Source organism: Seriola aureovittata, chromosome 19, assembly GCF_021018895.1.
Source record: "Seriola aureovittata isolate HTS-2021-v1 ecotype China chromosome 19, ASM2101889v1, whole genome shotgun sequence".
Lineage (NCBI taxonomy): Eukaryota > Metazoa > Chordata > Actinopteri > Carangiformes > Carangidae > Seriola > Seriola aureovittata.
The window spans coordinates 20,954,916-20,974,305 of NC_079382.1; the positions used below are offsets into that span (position 1 = coordinate 20,954,916).

At 39.7% G+C, this 19,390-nt stretch overlaps 2 protein-coding genes across 5 annotated transcripts; both read right to left on the reverse strand.

The window, feature by feature from the left end:
- Positions 1 to 4,563: 4,563 nt before the first annotated feature.
- Positions 4,564 to 13,591, reverse strand: gpr63 (G protein-coupled receptor 63). Its single transcript, XM_056363530.1, has 2 exons — positions 13,058 to 13,591; positions 4,564 to 8,733 (listed from the first exon to the last, which is right to left on the reverse strand). Exon 2 carries the CDS (start codon positions 8,619 to 8,621, stop codon positions 7,389 to 7,391), a length of 1,233 nt encoding a protein of 410 aa, XP_056219505.1. The 5' UTR covers positions 8,622 to 8,733; positions 13,058 to 13,591; the 3' UTR covers positions 4,564 to 7,388.
- Positions 13,592 to 14,856: 1,265 nt separating this feature from the next.
- Positions 14,857 to 18,510, reverse strand: ndufaf4 (NADH:ubiquinone oxidoreductase complex assembly factor 4). Of its 4 annotated transcripts, none has more exons than XM_056404533.1 (3): positions 18,319 to 18,510; positions 18,034 to 18,135; positions 14,857 to 16,774 (listed from the first exon to the last, which is right to left on the reverse strand). In XM_056404533.1, exons 1-3 carry the CDS (start codon positions 18,452 to 18,454, stop codon positions 16,467 to 16,469), a joined length of 546 nt encoding a protein of 181 aa, XP_056260508.1. In that variant the 5' UTR covers positions 18,455 to 18,510; the 3' UTR covers positions 14,857 to 16,466. The 4 variants fall into 4 exon arrangements, with proteins under 4 accessions (XP_056260508.1, XP_056260506.1, XP_056260509.1 ...); XM_056404531.1 differs by having other exon boundaries at positions 14,857 to 16,772; positions 18,023 to 18,135; positions 18,319 to 18,509; XM_056404534.1 differs by having other exon boundaries at positions 18,034 to 18,132; positions 18,319 to 18,507.
- Positions 18,511 to 19,390: the final 880 nt, after the last annotated feature.

The following is a 19,390-nucleotide window of genomic DNA, read 5'->3' on the forward strand; positions in this document are numbered from 1 at the left end:
TTATTCCTTACTATGCTGACGTTTTTATGACGTCTTTATGCCTTACTATACTATAATGTTTTTATGCCTTACTATACTATTAAATTTTTTTGACATTTTTATGCCTTACTATACTATGACGTTTTATGCCTTACTCTACTATGACGTTTTTTGACATTTTTATTCCTTACTATTCTGCCATTTTTATGACGTCTTTATGCCTTACTATACTATGATGTTTTTATGCCTTGCTATACTATGATGTTTTTTTGACATTTTTATGCCTTACTTTACTATGATGTTTTATGCCTTATTATACTATGACGTTTCTTGACATTTTCATGCATTACTATTTTATGACGTTTTTATGTCTTACTATACTATGATGTTTTTATGCCTTATTATACTGTGATGTTTTTATGCCTTACTATACTGTGATGTTTTTATGCCTTACTATATGACGTTTTTTGACATATCTATGCCTCACTATACTGTGATGTTTTTATGCCTTACTATACTATGAAATCTTTTGACATTTTCATGCCTTACTATACTGTGAAATCTTTTGACATTTTTATGCCTTACTATACTATGACTTTTTAAAAAAAAACATTTTTATACCTTACTATACAAATGACAGTATACAAAGGCATAAAAAAGTCATAGTATAGTAAGGCATAAAAATGTCAAAAAAAGTCATAGTCTTGAAGTTTACTTTTTACTTTTTATGTCTTCCTATACTATGAAGTTTTTTATGACTTTGTATACTATCATTTTTTTGGATTATTTATATTTGCTGGTGAGTACCAGCACTTTTTTTCCACTTTAAGCACATGACTGACGATCGTCTGTTTGATTTTTTCATTCTCTGGTTCCTGGCTTTCGGGGGATTTGTTCACCCTACAAACCAGTGAACAATGATAATGGGCCATGAAACTGAGTGATACAAAAATGACACAGAAACAATGCTAGTCTGGTACACACAGTACTTTAACCACAAGTGCCTCTTTGACTTTATCTTATCTCCTTAGGTGAACATCACTTCATCTACCATCACCATGCGTCCTCCTGAGACATCTGCAAGTTCCTGTTGCTTAGTAATAGTCTTCAGTGCTATGATTAAAGTGAGCTTCAAAGCTCTGGGCACGCTCATTATTCACTGCTGGCTGCATAATGAATCCCAGGGAGGAAGCTGATTAAGACCACCGTCTTTTATATTCACATGTCTGGAGCAAATCAAACTCAACTCGTCTCAGTGCTCACTTGAAGTATCTGTTCCTGACCTGGCTGCAACAAGTCACTGAGGTTACTGGATGTGTTGCTAGTCTGATATCTGTAATAGAAACAATCTACTGACCTTTTCGGTACAGGCTGTGTTTTCCACATGATGCTACAAGCTGCCAGCCACCTCATTTGCTCTGCTTTCATGTCTCATGGTCCACACAGATTAACTTCTCTTTGATGTGTCTTTTGGGCTGACATAAAGGTGGGCAGCTTTGAAAGGCATACCATTTCAAATTAAATACTGACTTACAATCATACTCATGACACACTACATAACATGGGGAGGTAGTTGTGCCAGCAGGTGTCATTTTTAGTTCCGTAAATGTAAATCTAAACGTAAATTTAAATTTGGTAAATGTAAATTTACCGAACCAGAAGGGGTATATATGTTGACACCTTTTTTGGATCATGACCTATATCTTCCTCGGTTTTCTTCTCGTATCTGAGAGTCAGGGATTCCACGAATTGACACCTCCACGATTTTGAAAGGATCAGTATTCACTCAACCATCGAGAGTATTAACCAACACAAGCCAATGGATCGAGGATCGATCTCCTTTTATTACACTGCAATGGCAAGGACAGACCCCAGTGCAACACAGAGCAGATATTAAAGATGAGTGCAAAAAAAATGCAGAAAATAATTGTAAAGACATGCATAGGCTTGTGCTCACTCAGGTAAGAGTGAGCACTCGCATCACAACAACAACTTGGACGAAAAACGAGGCCCACTGTAGTTTCTCCTCTTGTAACAAACTTGACTTTCTGGTGGAATTTCGGTAAATCACTCTTTAAATTTGCATGATTGAAGTTGACAGCGATGATGAAAAAGTGCTGTTTGTTGATTTCTAATGTCACTGTGCAGCTATCGCAGTGGCTTTGTGTCATCAATGCTACGGTTTAATTTCTACAAAGAGCTTCTGGAGGTGGTAGTTACTCGAGAGGCTTTTTGTGTGAATGTCCAAGGTTAACAACATGTTCCAGAGTCAGAATCAATGTACTGAACAGTCACCAATGCAGAGCACAGAGTTCAGACACAAAGGTTTGTGAGTCTGTAAGTTAAACACAGAGCTGATCCACAGAGTAACGTGGATTTTAAAAATTTGTGTTTAATGAATATTTCATATTTTCAATGCAGCACCACATAAAGAATCCTCCCATGCACTTCTATTGTACTAAGGTGGAGGCAGAAATCTCAGAGACTCAGAGATTCAGCACTGGATGCTGAACTGGACACAAAGCATGACCAGGTACCATTAGGGGCAAATATGAAATATTTCTCATAATAACAGTGATTTTAATTTTCCTTTAATTTCCTATTGGCTGGCTCTTTTCTGAGTGATCCAATAAAAAATATAGGAGATTTCAGGTAAACACTCAAGAGAAACCAAATCCTGCAAGGTTTGAATGGTGGGTCCAGGTGGGTGGGGCTTGGCTGAAGGCGGTGACTGCTTTGTTGTGACATCACAAAGTTACAAAAGTCCTGACAGCTGGTTTTAAGTCTCAGTTTCTGAATACAGACTGTGTGCATTTCTCTGTGGACTGAGCGCTTTGATACTTTCACAGTATTAATTTAGAATCTAGACCTGCTTTGTAATCAAACTACACATGGACATCTACCCCTATGCTATATGGGACCTTTAATATCTTAGAATCTTAGAAAATTACTGCCAAATTGGTGCCAAGTTTCTTGCACTAAGTCTTTATTTATGACTATGCACCACAAACCAACTGAGCTTGGGGACTTGATGGTCTGGGGCCCATGGGCAGTTGCCCACTTTGCCCAGCTGGTAATACGGGCTCGAAAATACAGAATACTTTTTCAACACCTCTTTTGCAAGACATCGTTGGCAAAGTTCTGAGCTACCTGAGCATCCTGCACAAAAAACAAAACAAAACAGTGAGACTATAAACAGACTAGAGGCTGGTTGTAACACGCAGCAGCTAATACAGCTCTCTATTATCAGTGCATTGCACAACATGCTGTTGACTGCACTGCAGAGTATGACTGACAGGTATGGTCAAAGTGAGAGAAGGCTTTGGGGGGAAAATCATCGTATGGAGGAGTAATGCATAAACACACAACAGGCGTTTGTCGCCCTCACAAAAGCATTCAGCAGAGACAGTGACAGGAAGTGGAGTCCCTGAGGGGAAAAGAGGAGACACAGGTGATGCATTGGGAGGAGGATAATTAACGCAGAGCTTGCACGGAGGTATCACATAAACACCGGGGTCCCAAATGTGATGCCATACATATATAATGATGTTTTTAAATGCACAGGGTATTTCATATGTTATTACACCCCACAGCAAAATGAATCAAAAATTAGATTCACAGTTGACGATTTGCATCAGGTACATGTGTATTTAATCATTGTAATCATTGCTTGGTTATATAATAAATAAAAATATAAGAGTCTATGAATCCAACAGGTTGTAATAGCATCTGCAAAACAACTTTCTTTGTCCAGACTTTGAGAAGCTGTTTCAGCTGTATTACTTACCTCAACACTTCATTGTAGTAAGCTTTGAAAGGAAGCACAAAACATCTCTTTAACAACATGAATTTATCTTTCATGCTGGTTCGTTACCACACTGCCATGGCTTACTGGGACACTTAAATAGAATAGAGCCATTATTCATTTTATTAAATAACCTGGGCTTTTCCTTCTATGTTGCAGCGGTCACACCTCAGAAGGACATTCGTCCATTCAATCATTAAATATTGGTGAGGCCATGAAGCTTACAACTCATAAAGCTAGTGGTATCTATTCCAGTACATGTTTTTATTTGTCCAGGTTTGCAGATATCAGTGTCTTAAGACTTCAGTCTCCATCTTGATTAAATAGAGGTGAATGGAATTTGATATTCAAAGACTGGACAAAAAAAAATCTAAAACTTTATAAGTATGGCAGGAGGAACTCTCTGTTGAGCTGAAATTAATCGATATATTGCGAATGCGAATATTTCTGTTTTTACCTTCCATACATGAACACTTTGTTTTAGACAGCAGAGATACAACTAAAATGTTTGAAAGATGACTTTAACAAGAGTGTTGCAGTGGCATATTATGGAAAATAGTAACAATGGGAGGTGGATTTTTATTTTTTTTGTATGGTAACAAATTAACTCCGGTACTTGAATAAAGTTAAACCAAAGAGCAACAGCTGTAGAAGATGAAAGTCAGATGAAAGTAACAGCAGGTAGCCCCAACTGGACATTGGGAGGGTGTCTCCTGGTATAGTCTACATCGTCTGATTGATCTACAACACAGACAAACAAAAACCCCACTGAAGACAGGTTACCAAGGTAAGAAATGTCTATTTTCTTTATTACATTCAACAGTACAGTACACTGAAATTGCACATTTTCACCAGATATAGCAGCATTCTGACTGGCAAATGGACTAATTAATAGGCATATCCAAAACATTTAAATTGAAACACACGTTCAAAAATGTGTCACGGCCACTTTTCGGACCACATTCAAATTCCATTGAAGCCGTTAATTTACATGCCTTGTAAAACAACTTCCACGCAGCTAAAACAAATTGCCCCCCCCCCGACAACTCATGACTCCAGTGGCAAGAAAAAGACATATGGTCAAGTCAAACCCAGCAGCGCCTGGTTTCTTAGCACAATATTAAAAAGGAAAAATCAATCTGTGCATACCCTCACACGGTATGTGCCGTTCAGTGCATTTCAGCAGTTATAAAGTGTTTTAATTTACTTTTGTGATTTCCTTCAGTCGACAACTTCACTTAAAAGGCTCCTTTCATTACCCAGAATGCCATTGTATCACCATCACAAAAGAAGTGTGTACTGTGGGTTGTGTAGGCGGGAAAAGAGCCATAGCTAGAGTGATAGCATAACAGAAAGAGAGCAAGTGTATCCATGGTTGTATTCTCTGGTCTACTGAGTAGGGCTGAGTATCCAATTTAAATACTTTTCATTCCAAAATAAATAAATATTTAATACTATAATTATCTCTTTGACTCACTCTATAAAAAGATAGTTCCTGATGTCAATAATAATAATAATTTCAGACTGTATTGTGTTTACAGATTTGAGAACTTACATTTGAAAAAGTAATTATTGTGGTATTGGTAGCAAGAAGGTATTGTATTGGCGCTACCCAGCCCTTTAATTGAAGATTAATTGCAGATTAATTATGCTGTTGGTGGAGATGAGCATCTCTAACCCCTTTTACACGGCCTGTTCAAGGCGGGAACGCTGTGCCTTTATTCCCCCCTCGTCGTTCTGTTGTTGTTCTGCCTTTAAGCCGGCAGCGGAGGTAGTCAAACAGCCGGATCGACGTCTATGTAAAAAGGTTCAGAGTCAGTATGGCGGGACAGGATGCTGAAGCTGTTGCATTACATGTCACACCTGCTATCTAAAAAAAAATAAAAATAATAATCACACACACGGGTGGCATCATGTCAGACTTGTTTGGGTCGGTATAAACAAGCAAAGCCGACATAATGAGGGGTCTTCTTAACAGCAATACAACAGGATCTCTGTGTAAAAGGGGCTTCTGACTCTTCTGCAATATATTTTACCCTGTATGGTTGTTTACCAACCAGTAAACCAACTAAAGCAAACACAAATGCGCTTGTTGTTTGGTCTGCTATTTTAGACTGAGGCAAAACAGTCAGCACCGTTGCTTTTGAGTTGGTACGTCTTGATAAACGATGACCTAAGCGACCGAGACTCTTCACAGACTCGAAGGCAACTGGACTTCAAGTGTAGTCTAGTAAAAAGCAGATACTTACCAGCCCAATCAGATATCTAGGAGAAGTGATTCTACATAACTGCATATTATATAAAATGGAGCATTTTAGTACAGCTAAACCTCACTGGACCACAATGAGAGAAAAGAAAACTTTGGGTTTCACCGGGTCATCATCACAGCTGATGATGGTAGTGAAGCAGCTTTGATTGGAAACGTCTCCTACACGGTGAGTCCAGTCGCCTTTGACCCGTTAAGATATTTTTCCATTACCTACTGAGAATCTTAACAGGCATCCTGACGGTTTCTGAACCTCAGTGCAAAGTGGTTAAGTCAGACATTAGCACTGCATAAATGCTGTGGGGCTTCCTATGCTGAGAGTTTCATCAAAAACAAAAAATAAATGCAAAAAGGTTGACCATGGCTCAACTTTTGCCGCAATTCAATATCCTCCAATCGAAATATGTACCACACATTGTAGATTCCCTAACCCTGTCAAGACGATGGAGAGGATGATTGTTGTTGTGTTAACTTTCCAGTGTAGGACCAGGTAATGAACCTCAATACCTTTCAGTGCCGACTATATGAAAAAACCATCAAGTCTGGTCAGACTCGTAATGTTGTTTTCTTGTTCTTTGATCAAATTGTACCTTGAGTATGGAGAGAAAACATCAGTAATTACATACTCTAACCTTAATGTTTACTTTCGACCATATCCCAAAGCCTGAACAGAGACAGGGGTCACAGTCTCCCCGCCATATACAACCACTTGTTATCACACGACAGAAGCTCAATTCATAGGTCACGTGATTACACCTGAGCAAATTCCGTTCACTGAAGATGGCCGAGGGATACACTAAAAGTTCTAGAAAAGGTTAGGAAGTAGACTGAGTTTTTCAATATTTGATCCCAGTCGGATAGTTACTGGTTCAGATTTAACATTTACCAACATTTTGGCTTCTTTTGTTATAAATAACGTGTACACTCCTCAAAGGTATCAAAAAGTTACCGTGTCTGGTAGTAGTAGTATTATTGTAACAGAACTAGCATCGACCAAAACCCAGCCCTGAAACAAAGCTGTAAAATCCTGGTAGTATCTTGTATTAGAAACCACTGTGCAGTGTTTTGGCAACTGATCAGCTTTAAAACTGAGGGATGATTGACTCAAACTGGACTTTCTGGGTTGTATTTCATCTTTAAAGTGGACCCTGCAGCAACACGCCCACATCAACACTGCCCCTTGGCTTTTTTCTTTTCTTTTTTTTGCAGTGCTACTTTCAGTCTGAACACCTGCTAAGAGAAGTATACCACCATACAGCAAAACAGTACGTTATGTAAAGATCTTCTTTTTTTTTTTTTGTAAAACAGTGTTTAAATGTTTGAGGGTGGATTTTTCCTTTAAACCACAGAGCGATGCTCTCCGCACACATACACTGCGCTCGGCTGTATGCGCCTCTTCGTGTTTCCCGGCAGCTGAGGAAGAAACTTGAAGTACTTGGGCATCAGGTCAAGGCAGGCGTCGCGGAACTTCTTGATCCGCCAGTAGTAAATGAGAGGGTTGAGGGCTGACTTGAGGTAGCACAACCACAGGACCCATGTGCTGATTTGAAAAAAGCTGTCTTTATGGTAGAACCCATCGCTAAAGGTAGTGACCAGACTGTACGCAGTGAAAGGTGCCCAGCACACTGTAAACACGGAGAAGAGGATGAGGATGGTGGTGAAGGCACGGGTCTTAAAGCTCATGTCTATGTTCATTTGGAAGGGCCTCTGGAGGCTCAGCAGGCCCAGTTTGCTGGCCTGGCTCAGACAGATGCTGTCCGGGTGGCTGTGGATGCGGATGGCGTTGTGGCGGATGGTGTTCAGGATCCCCATGAACGTGTACAGCATGACCATGAAAGGCATGAAGAAGAAGACTAGCATTAGGATCAATACATAGGCATGGTAGCCGGGCTCAATGCTGTATCCAAACACACACTGAGGGGCCCTAGGAGGGATCTGAAGGGCAGGGGAACCTACAGCCAGGGGGAACGAGAAAATGAAAGACAGTCCCCATGTGACCACTATAAGCACTTTAGCTCTCTGTGGGCTCAGCTTATCTTGCTTCTGGACAATAATGAGAAAGCGATCTATGCTTATTATAAGCAGTACAGCCACGCCTTCCATCACAAAGAACCAAAAGAGCATGGCTGACACTCGACAGAAAAGGTCTCCAAAAATCCAGTTGGTGGTCACGACAGTAACCAGAGCGAAGGGCATGTTCAGGATGGCCAGCATCATGTCTGCAAACGCCAGGCTTGCCAGGAGGATGTTGATGGCTGAGCGCATGGCAGATCTCTGGTAAACCATCAGACACACTACCACATTTCCCAACAGGGCCACCAGCAGGATGGCAACCATGACGAAGCAGAAGAAGACCTGCAGAGGTAGGCTGACACCCTGCAGGCTCTCCGGGGCCTCCGCTGTCGCTGTGACTGGCTCCGGGGGTGAACGGGAGCCCAGGGAAACGTTCGCCATGGAGATGTTCTCCATTGCCGGCCTCTTGGAAAGGTTCAGCAGCCCCGTAAAGAGGCAGCAGAGACTGGCGTCAATGTCCCTTGCCTCTGGAAGGGGAACCGTATTGGAGTGAACCATTCTTCCCCTGGGTGAGCAGGCATTGTTGTTGGTGAGCTCACTCTGAACATGATGCCGTGGATGCAGGTATTCCCAGCTCAACGCAACACGGTGTCTTCATGGCTGCGAGAACCTAAGACATACACAAAAACATAGTGAATGCTGAGGAAATTTAACAAAAAGAAAAAAAGAGTAAGGTATGTGAAGCGGCATTATCACAGCAGATCAAACGAGCATTACTTCCATCAGAATTCCCCGTGGAGATGTAATGACAGTCAGATGTAACCCACACAAGAGTTATATGCCTGCACCTCCCTGATTATATCACTCTACCATGATCGCTCTCAAACCTGCGCTGTCTGCCACGATGAGACAAATTATTGGTCCTGACACAAAACTAGAATCAGCGCCTCACAGTCGTATGCTTCTGCCAACCACTCAAGGTACAGTTTAAATTCATGTCTGTCAAGACATTGAAGGAATTTAATACTGTATTTGCAGAACATTATGATGTCACAGTGATGTTGACCTTTCACCTTTTGGATATATAAAACGTCATCACTACATCCATTTTAGACATTTGCGTAAAATATTGTCATACTTGGCGTATGAATTCTTGAGTTACGATCAAAAACATGTGATGTCGCAGTGACCATTACCTTTGACCACCAAATTCTCAAGAGTTTATCCTTGAGTCCAAGTGAAAGTTTTTGCCAAATTTCAAGAAATTCCCTCAAGGTGTTCCTGAGATATCGCGTTCACAAGAATGGGAAGGACGGACGGACGAGCGACCCTAAACAGTTGTTTAGATGCCAGAAGTGTTTTCAGTCTTTTAATATGCATTGTTGCAATGTCCAACTGATTTACATGCAAACTACTGCCCATCATTTAACAGAAGCTAATTACAATTTGTTCAACAATTTGGTATGTATCAAAGCATTAACAAATTCAATTTCAGTGTTATGATTAAAGATCAAATGAAGCTTGGAACCTGCACACTAAAGTCTTCCCTTCATTTTTTGCAGACTTCTCCACAACCCTATATAAGAAGACGTGAACCTGATGACCTCACCAAGTTAGTCAAAAATTCGAAGTAAACTTGAATGCTACACACATTCAAAGACAATTAAGCTGAAGGAATAGTTCAGCATTTTGGGAAACATGTCACCTTCTTTCTGAGAGTCAGATGAAAATATCATTACCAATCTTGTGTCTTGTGCACTGAAGGCCGATTCCTGGTTTCCGTGTGCAGCCTAAAACCTGAGTCTGTGTCGACTGTCCACACTGCAAGCACGCCGACTGCGCATGCACCAGACAAGTAAACCAGATGCTCGTACTGTTTATATCCCATCCACGGTCCTATCCTTTTTAAGCGCTCACTCACACACTTGTCCTTTCTTTTGTTACTTTTTCATGTTGCTAAGCCAAGTACAATAAACAAAGGAGCACTGCTCGCTGTCAGGAGGTTGCCTTCATGTGTGTGCATCTATGTGTCCGTGGACTGTAGTATGAATAGAAGCACGTCCGTGTCTGTGGACATGGTTAGCCTAGCTTTGCATAAAGACTGGTAAAAGACAGAAATAACAAGCCTGACTCTCGCCACAGTTCAAACGTACACCTACCTTCTCCTATAAAGCCGACTTATAAACACTTCATTATTCATGTCTTTAATCCACACACAAACTGAAAGGTGAAAACCACACAGTTATTTCTATGTGACACAGACATGAGACTGCTATTAATCTTTTCATTTTAGCTCAGAAACAAGGGAATATGTGTATTTCCCAAAATGTTGAAGTAGAATACGAACAAAAGTAGAAAATAAAAACAATCTTTTTGCCTGAATGGTGAAATGAAATCACGTTTAAGTGTTTCTCTTACCCTCCACCAGTACGCAACAGCCAGTGTTCTGGGGACAAGTCAAATAGTGCAATAAAAACCCTTATCACTTATATAAACACAGGACGCTGTTTATTTCAGACTGCCTGGTATCACTGACGATGACTAAGCCAGAAATGTCAAATAATAAACGTGTCGTGGAAAAGTACTTAAAAAAAATTCATTTCCACACAAATGAAGTCGATTTATTAATTCGTGAAAAACACAGGTTGGCATCTGCTTTGATACCTGGATATGCAGCTATTCAGCAGATAGTGTTATCACATGTCAGCAAGACAGTCAAGAGAGAAAAAGCTGTAGTAATGAGATAAACAGGCTGGCAGCAACAAAGCTGCGAAGACTTTGCTTTTATTCATATGCTGATGACAATTGTATTGTCTGCTGCAATTACCCATTGCTTCATCACAATGAAGACTACAGTGAATGAGAGCGAATAAGAAATGGGGGATTTAATTTTAGCCCACTTCCTGCTTCATTCACCTCACATACACACACACATGGGGATTTGTGGATCACAATTCTAAGCATTCTCTGCAGCAGTCTGCCATAACAGGGATGGCAATACACATCTCTTTCCCTTGCTTCAGGGGCAACATGACCTAAAAAAAAAAAAAATTAATTAAAATAGCCACTTAGGCCTCAGAGCAATCAACTAAACCTGCAGTAAAATGGATGATCGGGCACTTGGTGATTGAAAGACTGGGAATTGTTCAAATACTCTGTGTGACAACGCGATTATGCAGCGGAGAATTGTGGAGAGAATGGGCTGAGAGCTTTTCAGCCACATCTTGTAACCTTGAATTGCTAGGAGGAATGCTCAGGGGACAAAAAGGGTTCCTGCCTATCGTGTCATTGATGGTGCACATGGAAACATTTTACTAGCTTATGTCAAAAACAACCTGTCAGAGTGTGCCTTGTTTGTTTAATGTGTCTGTGAGAGAATTACCCACGTCTGTCTGTAAATAACATGATTTCTACGTGTTAAACAATGTAAGATTTGATGGAGATGAATAATTGCATCAAATTCTGTAACGTGGTATCTGTGAAAAGGAATGCATTTGTAAAATGTTACACAGTGACAATTAAATCTGCCATAACAATGTGTTAAGTCTGAGACTACAGTCGCATGGAAGCAGAGATATTGAACAACTGTCTCTAACAATAACTAATCGTGAAACTCCTTTTTTAATATTCTATTAGTTTCGATGCAAAGTGCAACATGACATGGTTGTTTCTCCAGTGAAATGTGTTTGTAGAATACACATCTGTCTGTCTGCCCTGTTTCCTTGTCAGTAAACGAGGCCATTGTTGTTCCCTTTTTAACACAAAATGGACTTGACTAGCAAGCCGTGGTGAGTAGATAATCATAACCCCAAACCATTAGAGAAGCAACGAGAAGGCCGAATTTGGATTTTAAAAAAGTGGATAAAGGCAAGGTTGTTTGCGGACTATTTAAAATGCAAATGCGCTAAAGTGATGTTAGCTTTTCACTCAAGTGAAATCAGCAGCAGTGCCACGAATGAACAGAACATTATATTTCATACATTAAGATGGGCTATGTGCGTTTACACGTTAACTTTTCTTTCTTTTTTCAAAGTAATTTTCTTTTTTTTTTTTAAAGAGGCAGCCTAATTCTCGGTACCACTTAATTGATAGAAAATAAATTTGTCAAATTGTCAAGACTTATTTGTGAACTCTTTGAAAAAACAACAACAAAAACTAAAAACAACTTAAAGATCATGTTTTTGAAATTGTAAAAATTACCTTGTGGACATTTTAAAAGTGGGAGGGAGTTCACACCACACAGACAGATGGTTTTCAAAGTAAAACATATTAATGCTCCAGGGGGATTTAAACATCAACATTAGGTGGAAGGTATCCAGCTGTTTATAAAGGGGTAAATCATGTCTTTGTTTAAATAACATCACTTCAATGTCTATGTATGTTTTTAATTTGTGTTGCTTAGATTTTTTGTATTAAGTTTGTAATGTGTTGTTATACATAGAAACGTGTAAATCAGTGCAGTCTTCTGACTATAAATATTTCCTAAGAAGCTGGTGGCCATATGTTTGACACATGATGGTGGTTCTGTTCAGAAGGTAAATCCCATCCCCGCGTCCCTTCAACAGCAAGACTGGTAGATCTGTGAGACCAGCTCCGAGGTGTTGTGAAAATTGACCCAGAGTGTTGTGAAAATCAAAATCAATGCCAAAACAGAATTACACCTCAATCAGACCAGGCCCTCACTTCATCGACCTCCAACTAGGAGCAATTCGGGGGCAACCCCCAGCAGTTTCGCTGCTCGCCATTATAAATATGACAGTGTAATTAGCTTGTTGAGGATTCAGTAATTTGAACATCCTCGACCAAAATGGTTGAGACGACAAACTGAGGGTCCATGGAGAGTTTAAATCTCTGTGGGCGACGGGGGCAGTCGGTGTTAATAACCAGGAGCACATATTTCATGGTTTAATGTCGGAATTTAGCTAAAAGCATTCACGATAAATGATGTTTTAATTGTGTTGTCAGCGGGTTCAAACGGTCTCCATTGATATTACCTGCTTCATTCTCCCATGTTGGAGCTCAGGGGCGGGCGAAGTGTTGAGGCTCAGTCCTCCAAACGCTGCATCTCGCCACTCAAAAATGCTTCCTCCTCCTCGCTGTAGTCAAAACATAAAAACAGTTGTTCTACCGAAGAAGAAGAAGAGGAGGAAGGCCACTGATGCTTTTTTTTTTTCTTCAAAATGTAGTCCTGTGGCTGTGTGTTTTATCAACAGTGCGACACCCGGTGATGCCGCCGCCACCTACACAAACGAAGCCATAGAAAAAAGTGAAATCCGCATTTGGTTAGTCTCGCTTTGTTTCCCGGAGAGCAGCACGGGAGAGAGGCGGCTCTGATTGTCCACGTTATTTATGGAGTGAGTAAACATGAAGCCCCAGTTTTCCTGCGTTTCTTTTCCCTCCGATTCATTCAGATGTGAGCGACGCAGCCTCCGGCACCAAAATGTATCGGGCTTTCTACTGCAAGTAGCCCAAATTATACCTACACTGTTGCAAACTGCTCTCACTGTCGGCTACCAGCGGCAAGGACGCAACGCTTACACATACCACTTCCTATCTGGACTTTCAAAATAATTGTCTTAAAAAATGTTTTCATGCGGTTCTTTCAGAAAAAAGATAAGACATATTAACCCACACTCAAAAGTAATATATGTGAACTGAATTTCCATATATGAAATATATATATATATACATATAAAATAAAACAAACTTACACTGACATACTGTAGCTATATGTTTAGCTCAAACCTACATATACATCCATCCCAAAGCCTGTCAATATGTTGATATTATATATGGTCATAAAATAGATAGATGTGTTTAACATTAATGTGAAATTAATAAGAAAATATGTATAAGCATATATAATTTTTACATGTGTGTTGTTTCAATATATTCACATGTATACATTAAATATGTTAACATATATAGAAAAATTACTTATAGATATCTTAACATATGTACATATACAAATTTTACCATGGGTTTTTATATATATGGCAACAACACCCTTACATATGTCATACATTTATGAATGGGAAAATATAAAATCAATGGCCACCCGTGGGCTTTCTGTCAAGGGTAGACTCTAGATGAATCAATTAATTACTTAATTCGATGAAAGCAGGAATCTACATGTGGTTAAAACTAAGCTACTCAATAAATATATAAAATATATCGATACTTTTATGAATACTCTGAGAATATGATCACCATGAATGGCTATTGAACTAAGACTGCAATCGTTATTGCTATTTGCCTTACCAAAGAAGACCGTGCATCACATTTAGGAAAGTTAAAGGATAATTGAATTTAGGTTTTAGAGTGTACAATTACTAGAAAGTGATATAATTAAAAATTAAAAACCCTGTGCCCACATTCACCAACATATTATTAAAATATTTTTATGTAGCCTAGCTTATTTTTTTTTAAATTTAATACTCTAAAGTATTTTGATATTTCTGCACAGTTTCTGTTTAGGTATAGAAAACAGAAACTTTATTCTGAAAGCAGAACAGCGCAGCTTCCGGCAGCACTCGCGCTCTCTCCGGCTATCTTAACACAGGTTTGTATTCAGTGATAACTGACACCCAGAGAAGCCAGTTACACGGGCAAAAGTGGACTTTTCTTCGGGAACGCCCCGTTTTCAGCGTCGTCCAATTGACAGACAGGGCGAAGTGGGTAAAGTAGGCGTGGCTTGGCTGGAGGAAGTACTTTTATGGGCACGTGTTTCTGTTGTAGGTGGTAAAGATGACAAATGGGGTTTGTTATTGCAAAAGTAAGCTCATTGTTGTCATATTGTTTACTGAGGTTTTTAATGTGTGGCAGGGATATGACAATTATTTTAATACGATTTGAACACAACACTGATAACACTTGTTACAGAGCATAAATACTCACATGTCAGACTCTTGGCTGACTCAATAACACATGAAATAAGAAGACAAAATACTTTTATTTTCAAAAAGTGTGCGTATATGCAGCAAATTGGTTCAAGTGTCACAAGGTCGGTCGTATTATTCATAAGTGTACATGTTGTTTAAACACATTATTCACAGGCTGCTTCCTGATCCATATAAATAAATAAATACATTTCCCACCTTTCACGTTAACGGCATTAAAACAGAAAGAACAGACCTCCTCTGATATGAGCTGCTTTTCTTTCTGTCAGGTGATTGAAAAAATAAAATAAAATCATTGGTTCTTGTATCCTTGCTTTGTGAAGGTGGAGGTATACTGTATGAGCTGTGTGCTCATTTACAATAAGGTCTAAGGTTTGTTTCACATGAGCCTGAAAACATTTCACATTTGTTCAACATAAATCTCAGTGGTTAACATCTCAGTTGTGATACTGGTTGATATTGTTGTTTTGCTTTTTTAAATTTTATTTCATCTGTAAGAGGTTTTTTTCCCCCAGAGAAACATAAGAGCAGGCTGATACACATATAATAACCCAAAGTCTTCTGCACAGTAAAGGAATAGTTTAAGGGTTTTTTTGCTTTCATTCCAAGAGTGAGATGAGGTCAATTAATCTTAAGTCTGTGTGTTAAATTTTGCAGAATTACTGGCATTATAAATAAAGAGTAGTACTACCACTATGTGAAAACACTGTTACCCTGTGATAAAAGTCCTGCGTTCAACATTACACTAAGCTCGGCTTGTAATACCACTGCTCCGCCATTAGGGCACCATCAGGTTCAACTGTAATTACATGTGTGTATTTCATTAAATTGATGTGTTGCTTGTCCTTTTTTATGGCGTATATGACAAGTTTGACCTTATTCCTCACAGGAGTTCACTCCACGAGATCTTCCAAATTACTTGCCATGGCGATGTACCCAGGGTTAAATCTGAAGTTACCTCGCTAACTGCAAGATCCAGCTTTGTAGTACCGGCCTCAGGTTTTGCAGGTTTTGGTTTCTGTTCAGGCATCTTGGTACCAAACCTGGCAACCTCACTCCAACACCACGCGTCATAGTGACGTGTACAGATTAAGCTTCATACATCCTCACTCCAGCTCCACACTCAACGCACAAACACGAGATTAATATCCATCATCATCCGTTTTCATGTCACTATTATAGGAGAAGCCTATTAGTGTATATCGCAAAATATTATCGAATCCCTTTAAAAAAAACTACGATTTCTCAACTTTTTCTGGACCTCTCGAATACAGATGCTTAATTTAATATAATTATTTATTCATTTTATTATTTTCAAGTTTTTTTTTTTTTTTTTAACAATTATCAATAAATCAACTTTATGAATCTCCCATGACTTCAAAACATCATTGGCTCCCAACCCCATGCTTGCCTTATCATCTCTCCCAATGCCAATATATTGACGTACATAGATATAGATCTGGTGATACTTTGTCACTTATTACCATTCGCCGATAGTCTAGTCCTACGAAGCCTTTATCTGCTTGGTGCTGTCAGTCTTGGGCGGTATGATCTGAACCTGGAAGGGGATGAAGAACTCCACAAGAGCCTTGGTGTCTTTCAAGTCAAGAGAATATTCCTGAGCGATCTTCTCCGGCGTCCAGGCGCCTGGCTGCCGCTGGTGGCTGCTGAGCGCCTTCAGAGCCTCAGCGATGGTCAGTTTGCCTTTGGGAACGTCCGTGAGCTCCACCAGGCCGTACGGGTCCCCTGGTAAACTGAACCTGAGCGGCCGGCGCTCTGCTTCTTTGGCCCCCGTCACTTCCTTGGATGCCTGTTGGAAAATGAAGGATGAGGAAATGAGTGTAGAATACTTAAAAACCCCTTTTTGTTCAACACACACTCGACTGTGAAGACTGAATTTCTTTTATACTAAAATACAAACTAATGGCTGGATATCCACAAAATTTCCTAAACGTAAAGTCGAACATTCACTCATGTTGGTTTGATGGTTTAATTAGTAATCTGTAGCCTATTACATTTCAAAAGTCACCTCCTCAACACTGTAAATAACACTGTTCACCACTGGCTGCCAAGATTGAGGATCCTGATGCTTAAAGAGCAGAAAACTGTTGCATCATCGTTACACACACTTCAAATCACTGCTTTTAGTTCCTATGTGTCGTCATTATTTGAAACAGGTTTTCAACTAACCATCTGGAGTTTTGCATACAAGTGAATAAGGAAATCAGTTTGTGGATTTGGGACGTACAGAGCATCTCTCCCCAGGGGAAACTTGTCTCTTCTTTATTTGAAATAGTCAGATTCACACAATGTAAAAGCCGTGACTCAGCTTCAGACAGCTGCACCTACAGACTCGACGAGGGTTAGCTACCAGCTCCTGTTACACACTGTTAAGGGAAAGGTCTGAGTAAAGGGACTAGAAATGACTACAGACACTAACATTATCTCTACAGCCTCATAATTAGATATCCATATAATTCTGAATGAAGCATCATCCATTATCCAAGACATCAATACACACAATGTCCCAAATGCAGAATAGAGACATTGCCTGAGGTCTTGCAGAAAGATTCAGCAGTTTTGGCAGATTATAGGGAGTTAAATTAATAAAACCCTATCAATTACTACAGAGTGTGACCCACTATGCATGTTGCTTGGGATATCAAATTCCTCAATTACTGATAACTAATAAAGGAAACTCTGCAAGATGCTTACGTACTGTGCAAGAAGAGGATAACAGATAAAGCTCCATCCAAAACACACTGGCATAAAAATCATACATGAATATGTATCTTGGGATTATTTGACATGTTACATTGCAAAGAGAAAGTATTTCGCAGAGAATGGGAAGCAACACCTGACTATGGGCTCTCTCTTACTTTTGTGTAAGTCCAGAGTCTCTCACCTGGTTGTGATTGTGAATGTGTCTGATTTGTTCTTATTTTATTTTTGTTTTTGTTTTTTTCTTCTGCTGTTGTGAATGTGTGTGTTGCTTTGATGCAAAAACACAATCAATAAAACATATTTACAAAACATTAATACAGACAGTCCCAGTCCGACCTCTGCTGCTGCTGCTGCTGCTGCCGGGTCTTTAGACTCCACATACACCGACTTGAGGAGGGTCAGCAGAGGGTCGTTCCTCCGGTTCACTGGATCCACCGCTGTCTCCGCTGCTGAAACACACACACACACACACACACACACACAAACACACACATACATACACGCGCTCATCAACAGGGAAACTGAGGTTTCATTGTAAAGCTTAATTTGCACGTCTGAGTCTTACCGGCGAACCCGGCATGACCCCTGAGAGGAGACAGTTACACAAGTTCGCGGAGGTTCGGGACGCTCACCTTCGGAGCCGGCGGCAGAGGGCGGATCGCTGACCGCGTGTCGAGGCGCTGCCCGCGGCTTCTCCTTGGAGATTTCTCGGAACACCCGGTTCTCTAGGTTGAAATTTCTGAACATACGCACGACCCGTGCCCCCATGTTCGACGAGTTACCGAACACCGCTACCAATAAAGATTATTCAAACCGCACAACGGTGAGTGAGGAGGGTCATTTCACAGTGAAAAGGCGAACACGGAAATTAGCAGCGACACCATGTGGTTGGATCCGCGGATGTATCATATGATAATCGAAAATATATAATTACAGAAAAGGCTTTTTGCTGTATTTGACTATTTATCCATTTTACGTTCATAGTGGGAAAAGAGAAAATGTTAGAAATACTACTCAAAATTTCGACCTACCAAATAAAGATAGCAAGTCAAAACTTAAATCCCATAATTTTGACATAGTAAATGTCATTTGGATTATTTTATTTTTTTGGAGCTGCTAACAACTGGTAGAAATTAACATGGCAGGTCAAAAGTGTTGTGAAACACTGGTTTAATCTTTATTAATGCACTATATATTTATAAGCTTACAATGTATTTTAATATAAAATCTTAATTTGAAAATCAGATAAATGTGGGGCAGTAGGAAGTACACTTTCCCTCCGCAATGTGGTGAAGTAGAGACAGAAAGCAGCAGAAAATGAAGACACCTGAGTGAAGTAAAAGTATCTTAAAACTGTACTTGAGTAAATATTCATACTACTTTTTCACAAATATATAAAGGTCGATATGTGAGGGATTTAATGGGCACAAAACAAGAAGTTTGAGTATGAAACACTTTACCAATGATCAAAAATCATTTGTATGTATATATACAGTGTGTGTGTGTTTGTGTGTATAAGCCAAGCAGTTATAAGGCCAGCAGATGGCAGTATTTCATATTTGAACACATTCAAAGAGGCTAAAAAAAAAAAAGACTTCACTTTCTTTCTGGGGTTAAGGTTTTATCAGTGCAGGTTTCAAATACAAACAGGGCCTCTGCCTGTTTGTCTCAATAAGGTCTCGTTTCTTCTGGAGACAAACTAAA